Below are 8848 nucleotides of genomic sequence, written 5' to 3'. Positions count from 1 at the left end.
AATTGATTCATATTTTTCAAATTCACCATCAAGTTTAGGAATTAAACTTGATTTACCTGTGTTTTTAATATATTTTTATGTCAAACAAGCCTAATAGAAATTCAAACAAGAAACAATATAACCATAAAAAAAATTACTATAAATTTAATTCATTTTAAATGTTTAGTCTAAACCTCATAAGCATAACAGTTCGCAGTAAATTATTTCTTTGAAGAAAATATTAACCAAATTCATTAACTTGCTCAAAACTAGCGTTATTAAAGAAGAAATAAAATCAAATTTTTTCCTAACATCAGGAACATATCAGATTTGTATAAATGTTGAAATATAATTATTAAATAAAATTAATTGATTTTAATGAATAACATAAATTTATTTTCGTATTAATAATTTTAATTAAGTTTTTAAATTAACAAATTCGATATAACTTAAGCACCTAAAACAAACAATTAAAGATGGCATAGGCATTGGCAAAAAAGAGAAACAAATAAAAAGCAAACATAAATTTCTTTTAATATTTGTTTATCTTCTATGTAAATTACATAACTGATTGTTGAAATTTTGAGAAAATTTTTTAATATTAATTTTATATTATAATTAGTTTAAAATAAAAAATAATATATTTTATTAATTAAACAATAACCGCATTCCAATAATATCAAGATTTTTTATAAAACCATACAACACTCGTAGTGAAGTCTCAAACTTAATACCTTTATAAAGAATGGTGCAAGTATCGGTACTATAGATATTGGTAGTTTACACATTTATTATAGGTAATCTTCATGTAAAAATAGATAGTAAACACTAAACTGAAAAAATAATAATATAATAATTAAGCCAAACGTCAACCGGGTTGGGTGGGGGTGGGGATAGTATACATGCAGCAGTAGAGGATCAAATCTCACATTAAATAAGTCAACAAAAACTTATTAAATTCAACGGCCAAGATTCACCTCAAGCACTGCTTACCCTACGTCGCGAGTCAGTGAATACTCTCTCAGAAAAAGAGTCGTTGCTGCACCACAAACACAAATTTCCAAAAATCTTTAAAAAGGAATTACCTAAAACGCCCTCAACTTTTCAAAGAGACATGCAAGGGTATTGACGTCATTTTATTATGAGAGCATCCCTATAAAACCGGCACTTCGTCTGCGGGAGAAGTTTAGCTGCAAAAAACATACAGAAACGACGAGAGAGAACAGACTCAGAAACCATTCTCTTCCATGTTGGATTGATTTCAACAAAGAAATGGAAATTTGGAGAGAATAAAAATTTCTCTCCTTTTTATCATTTCTAAGTTTTCTCGGTTTTGTTTGTTTCGACAGAAAGAGAAAGAAAGGGAAGCTGTGGACTGATGGGATTTTGTATATGTCCGTTGGAGACGCCGGCGAGGTTACTGTGGACTACGAGTTTCTTCCGCCATAAGCTAATGATTTTCTAATTAATCGTTTTAGTGTTTGATTTTGAGAAAAACCGAAAGAAAATAAGAGATAGGTTTAATCCGGAGTTAATACTTGTTTAGCAATTTTGTCTCGAGTGACCGTCGCCGGAGAATCTATACTTCGCAGACCTGTACGCGTAGATACATAAGAACAGAGAGATAGAAAAAGAAGGAGAAGAAGAAGAAAAGGAAGGTTGTCATAGATGGATTCTGGCCGTCTTTTCTTCGATCCTTCTACTTGCCATGGAAACGTGCTCTTCCTCGGTAATCATGATTCCCTTTTCCGAGGTCTCTCTCTGCCTCTCTCTGTTTTTTTTTTCGTTTTAAATTAATGTTTGATAATTAGGTCGTGATATATTTCCAATTTTCTTTTTGAAGTTCTGGTGTTTTGCTGCTTGGAAAACTAAGCATCAAAGAAAATAGTGTGTTTTTTGTGGCTGCTTTTTGTTTTGGAAGTATTTGCTTTAATTTTTGAAATACAGAATTCTGTTTTAGTTAACAAACTTCGTTTGCTCTGCAAATACGGTTTCAGTAGAAATTCAAATATCTGAATTTTGTGCTTGATATTTTCTCGTTATTTCCTCGCGAAGAAAAACAACAGTTTCCCAAGTAATAGTGCTAGTTTCCTGTTTTTAGTAATTTCTCACACAAACTTCAAGTTGAAGCATTTAATTCATTTATTAAAAAAGAGTTTCCAGATAAACTGTCTTGCTGATTGTTATATACACTAAGAATTTCCTGATTTGCATTCATTCTGCGGTGTGAAGGAGGGAGATCCGTTATCAACATGGAGGAAGCCTCAAGGAGGAGACCTTTCTTCAGCTCGCCGGAAGACATGTTCGACGAGGAATACTACGACGAGCAGCTGCCGGAGAAGAAGCGCCGCCTCACCCCTGAGCAGGTCAGTAATCAAATTCTACTCACCCTTTGACAACCCTGCGCCAAACATCTTCATTTCCAAGTTCCAACTAAAGTCCCCATGTGCTTTGATTTGATTCATGTGCTCTCATCTTCCACCACCTTTGTGTTAAGATTTCAAGATGTTTACATGTTCTTTAGTACTCTCATTTTTTTACGGTACAAGCAGTTTATCAGGGATTTGCCCGATAAATTTAGACTAACAAACTCAAAAAATTAGCATGTTTAAATGCCTTCGATATACAGGGCCGTTTTGATTGTTTATTTTGTTTTTAGTTTTTGAAGACTACCATTGTTAGTCCCAAATAAGCTTTTTAAATTACAAAAAGTACTTTTAACAATATAACTCTTTTTAATAAAGTGTTCCATCTCACCACTCCGTTTTACAAAAGTTGGAATGATATTTGTATTTTTTTTTTTAAAGAATGATATACTGAGTGTAAGTAAAATTATAGTTTAAAATTAAAAATTAATGGAATTTTTTTTCGGAGAGATGATTAAGTTTTATCCTTTAATCTATGAGAAAAAAGTCAGCTCGTTTTTAAAAATAAAAATCACTTGCCGTTTTAATCAGTTTTGTTGCATTCTGAACGTACTGAATTTTTTTTTCCAATCAAATTTAGTTTTAAGCTCTTCCTCCAAAACAAAAGGTCAATCCAAATTAGCATAATTATATTTCGAAAACCACCAAATGCAAAAAATGCTCTTGCCACTTTTTTTTTTTTTTTTTAAAGCAACATAGTACAATAAAATCTTGAATCTATCTAATAATACGAGATATTGTGTTCATTAAATTATTCAGCTGGAAAGTAAATTAGTAAAAGAAAAAAAATTGCATCAGAAATACTTTAAACCCGAAATATTTTTCTTATATCCAAATTACAGCATCCTCACAATTTCTCAAAACTGTCTGATTGACTCTCCTCCTCATATGACTCTTCTTTGGGCTAACATTGCTTTACATTTTATTTTGTCAAGAACTATACTTGTTCTTTAAAGCATATAAGTAGGAGACAAAACTTTGAATTAAGTTCCACAAGCATCTCATTTCCCAATCACATCGACAACATCACTCCTGTTCAGGAATTTTAATTTATTTTTTATTCTCATATATTTCATGAGTCTAGTTTTAGTGTAATAATTATTTGTTTTCAATAGTTAAAGGGACTAAGGATGCATTGAAATCTTTTATTTGCACCGATAGAATATGAACTACTCAAATATGAAAAATTTAGAATGATTCTACTAAAAAATAGTGAATTTTAGTAAGAGGTCGTCTGATTTGAATCCTCACTTTTCATCTTGGCACTATGATACCATGTAAGAAAATACCGTAACTTTGTTGCAGGTCATAATCTAAAAAGATTTGCAAGAAAAATGAGTAACAAGAATAAGAAAAATCCAATAGAGATCTAGAAGGATTAAAAAATAAACGACAGCTCGAAGAAAAATCTAATACGGTTTCAATGTATTTTAACAGGAAAGAGTTCAAAATAACAAAACGAGGTATTCATACCCACATAAGAAAGAGGATATACATGCTCCTTGTATACACAGTTGCACCTATACACAAGCATAGCACATGTGCCACCATGACGGCCCATGCAACCCATTTCTTCTTCACACGTTGGCTTGGGTGGGTAGGTGGGCCTATCAACCCAAAGTCCATTAATGAAGATAATTTGGTTTAGTTCCTTAAGCATAATACCATGGTATTCCAGTTGACCATTTTCTAAAGTGAGAAAAGCAAGAGAAAATTCTATCTCAATTAGTTCTTGAATCTTATATATCCTTTCTTGAATCTAGGTGACATGATGTTCACAGTTTTCCATTCTCTAGTTGTGTTCTTTTTTATAATTCTCTTATTGTGTTATTTTGATATTGGAAGGATTAAATTCATTACCAAAATTCAGTAACCTCTACAATTAAATTTTATTTACAGAGAATTTATATTTATCACTAATTAAGAACTAAATAGAAAGTATGTATAAATTATAATATCAAATAAGCTAGAAACTTTAAGAATCTTCAAAGAACAATTTAGCACCAAAAGAATTATAAAGAAAACAAGAAATTGTGATTTATGTGAGTTTATTTGCTAGTATCTTGGGAGCAATAGCACAATGAATTTTCTTAGTTATTGATTTGTAGTAACGGTTTGTCTATGGTAATTTTCTTTATCCATAGGGAAGTTTTAAGAGAATTTATTTGCCTATTTGAGCTAAGGCAGTAAATTTGGTGCATTGCCATTGGTAATTATGGAGATTCAAAACCTGATATGGCTCCAACCAACTTGCTGCGGTTACTTTCCCCTCTTGGATTCAAGTCTTATGCAGCTCTTTTGGGCTCCACCAGAAAAATAATAATAATAAATAATATAAATAAATAAAAGAGAAAAGAGACTCCCGCTCTACTTGGTAGTGTGATTAGAAAAAGTTTCTTTTTAAAAAAATTTGCTTTTAATTGAAAAACATACTGTTATAAAAAGTAATTATATTGTTTTGTAAATTATTTTTGATAAAATAATGTTTAGATGCTGTCCAAAATATTTATATTGTATAACAAAGAACAAAAAATACTGTGGAAATAAAATTAATTAATTCAATCGTATTTAAAAAAAAAAAAATTTATGCTTTGAGAAGTTGAATATATTTATATATTTTATATTAAAAAAGATTATATACACTTAGTAAGAAATTAAAACTAGTTAACTATTTTTATTTAACTTTCTCTAAAGAAAAATTTTCAATAGTTTTAATGAGTTATACTATAGCAGTCAAATTTGTGTTTTGAATTAAAAATTTTGGAAAATCGATTAAAAAGTCTATGGCTAAAAGTAAATTATCTAAAGAAAGTTTGATTGTGCTTTGAAAAGCAAAAAACTCCAAAAAGTTTAGCCGAAGAGTGCCTGAATCAGAATACAAGAGATCTGGATTTTGTTCTCTTTTCTTTTGTTTGTAGAGATATGAGTGAATAGATAAAAGGATACCTAACTTTCGTATTATAATTTGATGAAAAAGGTGTACTTCGATATTTATTTTGACTTCCTATGCCTGCAAATATGTTTTCAGGTGCATCTATTGGAGAAGAGCTTTGAGGCAGAGAACAAACTGGAGCCGGAACGAAAGACCCAGCTGGCTAAGAAGCTTGGGCTGCAGCCAAGACAGGTAGCTGTGTGGTTCCAGAACCGTCGGGCTCGCTGGAAAACTAAGCAGCTCGAAAGGGACTATGATCTTCTCAAATCTTCTTACGATTCTCTTCTTTCAAATTATGACTCTGTTGTTAAAGAGAACGAGAAGCTGAAATCTGAGGTACTTTATTTTTCACATTGACTGCAGCTCTGACTTTTAAATCATAATGTTTTTATGTAGACTAAGTGGTGGTTATGATCAAAGATAAAACATATTGCAAAGTAAATTTTTTTAGTTAGCATATAAAAGTGATGAGAAATAAATCTTTAAATCATGCACAATCATAATAAAATAAAACAAAAAAAAAAAAAACAACACAAAATTTAAAAGAAAATATCTATATTTACAAGTAAGACTAATAAAAAAATATTTGATTATAATTAAAAAAAGTATATCATTTATAAATTAATAAATCTATTTATAAAGAGATTATTAGGGTTTTTTTTTTTCTTACACAAGTCTCCAGAATATATCTAAATTAATCCATAGGATCATTATATAAATATCTTCACGATCAAATATAATATTCTCAGAATTTAAACCACATCAACAAAAAACATCACGTTGATCTTTATGTGGTTATGTATTAGAATAAATATATATAGTTGTTGGGTGATATTGTTTTCTTTTCTGAGTTATTGATCAAGAACTCTTAAGTGAATATTCTTTTGGACACACGGTATGGTCGGAAGCTGTTTCTTGTGGGTCATAAATAGCTAGATACAAGCTTTAACTTTATTGTTAAAAAAAAAAACATGTGGTTTCAGATATGGCATCTATTCTAAACTTAATGCTGATCTGAAACAAGCTTTAAAGTCATGCAAAAGAGAGAATATACCGTATGTAGCTTTCTCAAAATATGCTGTAAGACTTTTCTTCTTTCCTAGCCAGTGCTAAATTCTCCCAAAAATCCTTAGATGTTTACGTGACAAGACTTTCCACTATAGGTTCTTTCCTTGACTGTGAAACTTGAAGCTAAAGAAGTGAGCACAGAACCGGTGTTGGGTCAGATATCTAACCCGTCCGCAGCTGAAATGGTCCATGTTTCTGCCGTTCAACTCAGTGTGAAGGTTGAGGACCGTCTAAGTTCAGGCAGTGGTGAGAGTGTTGTTATGGATGAGGAAGGACCTCAGCTACTGGACAGTGGCGATTCTTACTTTCCAAGCAATGAGTACTCTGCATGCGTAGGCCCCGTCTCGAAGGAGGATGATGGTAGTGATGATGGCCGGAGTTACTTCTCACATGTGTTTGTCGATGCAGACCAGCAGCAGCACGAGGAGCACTTGGGCTTTTGGGTGTGGCAATAAGTGGTTATTCAAATCTTCAAGCTACTTTATTGTTTATCTTTTGCCTCTACTGTCATATGTATTGTAATGGATAAGTAGGTACTCAAAAGGACTTATGGGTTAAAAAGAGAGGATAAAAATAATATGAAAATGTTATATGGACACCCATATATATATATATCTATATATATATATATTAAAAAGGGGAAAAATAAAGAAGTGGGATCGGTGAGGCTCCGGAATGTGGGGCTAACTTTATGAATAAAATAGTACTTTGAGAAGTAAACTAACTGACTACTCGGCAGATGTTCTGATTATCAGTAGGTCTTGGAGTTTGGGTTCACAATCTGCAAGAATATAAATGAAGAACATCCTTCTATTGTTCGTTTCCCTGTCATGTTTTCCATTAGCTGAGCAGCAGAGAAATGTTTCCATGAGATTTAAAAAGACATTAAGAAACGATGAGTATTTGAAACTCTCCTCACATTCTACGCGAAAACAAAGGAACAGATCAATCAATTCAAATGTGTTGGTCTAACCTGGTTGATGAAGCAAGGGTGTAATTTGGTTACATCTTGAGCATCTTGGAACTAGAGGCTTCGAAATACTTCTAAAAAGGTTGATAGAATGAAGAGAATATAGTTGTACTAGATTTTATCAATTTGGCGATGTCATTTATGACAGATAATAGAAAAAAGGTGCTGGAGGAATAGACATTAAAAGTTTCTCATTTGTAAAAAGTTTGGAAGATTTGGCTCCCAAGTGTAGGTAACAGTAAAACATCAAATTTATTTTATGAAATGTTATTTAAAATGACTAAGATAATAATAAATAAATTACAATTCCAAAACATTTAATTCAAAGATACAATATTGATAGAACTTAATTCTTTAAATCCAAAAAATTAAAATTATTTTAGGTTCATGGGTTCCTCCCTCAACAAAATGCGAATAAAGTTAAACCAAAAAATTCATATTCAAGATAAATTTACGAGGAAGTAGGATTTCTTTAGTATTTATTCCAACATTAGAAATTAGTTAATTGATAAAAATACGGGCACTTGATGTCCCGCCCTAGAAATGGACCAAAGTCCTAATATCTTTGCTAGGTGGTGATTCAAACATAGATTATACATCTTACAGCCAAATCAATTTTGGAGCCGCTTTGTGATAATGGAACCAACATGCAAAAAGCATTCAAAAATCAATGCACCAACTGCGATATTTATTTTGTAAATGGCACATTGGTTCATCAATTCAAAAAACTATCATCACCGTTATAAATATGAAAATTTCTTTAATTATAATTAATGCCGTTATGAAAAAGTTTTCTTTTATATTATAATATTTTAAACTGTTTATTTAAGAACTAGTCATCAATAACTATATATTTATAAATATATTGATCAATGAAAACTAAACGATAAGAAGTAAACTATAGCTAGTAAACAGATCAAGTTATCCTACGTAATTTTGATCTTTTGATTACGAACAAACTGTTATCCCCTAGTTGAATCCGAAGAAGTATAACTCAAAACTAAAGTTAGTAAGAAAAAAAAAATTAAGCCAACTTAAAGAAGTAAATATGAGTATGAGACAATAGTCTAACTTCATAATATATGGAGCCATAGAGTACATTAATTGGTGATATTTTGCATGATTATGGCATGGGCATATAATTGGAAGTAATGGTATGTGTGGATAATTCTAGCAAGTAAATTGATCAATAGGAATGACCACATCTTTACGAGAATGGTTAACTACCGTCGTAGAAAACTTGATTGACTTAGTTTCTTTGTGTTTCTTGTCAGTGCCAAGTGTATTATATCCTGCCACAAATGTATGTCACATGCTTTATATGTTGCCATATGTCTTGGTACATGTGGTTTATTTATATATATATATATATATACACGACAATGATTTATGAAAGTATTTAGAAATATTTTTATTCAGTTGCAGGATGCTTAGATTTTTTCTAAAATAGACCTGCGTTTAAGTTACTATAAA

The 8848-nt window shown here is 31.0% G+C and overlaps 1 protein-coding gene across 2 annotated transcripts; it reads left to right on the top strand.

The window, feature by feature from the left end:
- Window positions 1–1155: 1155 nt before the first annotated feature.
- Window positions 1156–7001, top strand: LOC110806477 (homeobox 1). 2 transcript variants are annotated; one of them, XM_022031356.2, is made up of 4 exons: window positions 1156–1708; window positions 2212–2345; window positions 5434–5673; window positions 6501–7001. In XM_022031356.2, exons 1-4 carry the CDS (start codon window positions 1648–1650, stop codon window positions 6858–6860), a joined length of 795 nt encoding a protein of 264 aa, XP_021887048.2. In that variant the 5' UTR covers window positions 1156–1647; the 3' UTR covers window positions 6861–7001. The 2 variants fall into 2 exon arrangements, with proteins under 2 accessions (XP_021887048.2, XP_021887047.2); XM_022031355.2 differs by having other exon boundaries at window positions 1157–1732.
- The last annotated feature ends 1847 nt before the right edge of the window (window positions 7002–8848 follow it).

The sequence above is a fragment of the Carica papaya genome, chromosome 1 (assembly GCF_054855325.1).
Source record: "Carica papaya isolate Zhongbai chromosome 1, ASM5485532v1, whole genome shotgun sequence".
NCBI classification, from domain to species: Eukaryota; Viridiplantae; Streptophyta; class Magnoliopsida; order Brassicales; family Caricaceae; genus Carica; species Carica papaya.
Note: the sequence above shows the minus strand (reverse complement) of the source record. Positions and strands in the feature narration are given on the sequence as shown.

Excerpts from the sequence above, each read along its gene's own strand:
- LOC110806477 (XM_022031355.2), top strand. The coding sequence starts at position 1,648 with ATGGATTCTGGCCGTCTTTTCTTCGATCCTTCTACTTGCCATGGAAAC. Across the intron at positions 2,346-5,433 it reads GCCGCCTCACCCCTGAGCAG|GTGCATCTATTGGAGAAGAG; the intron begins GTCAGTAATCAA and ends ATATGTTTTCAG. Across the intron at positions 5,674-6,500 it reads ACGAGAAGCTGAAATCTGAG|GTTCTTTCCTTGACTGTGAA; the intron begins GTACTTTATTTT and ends TTTCCACTATAG.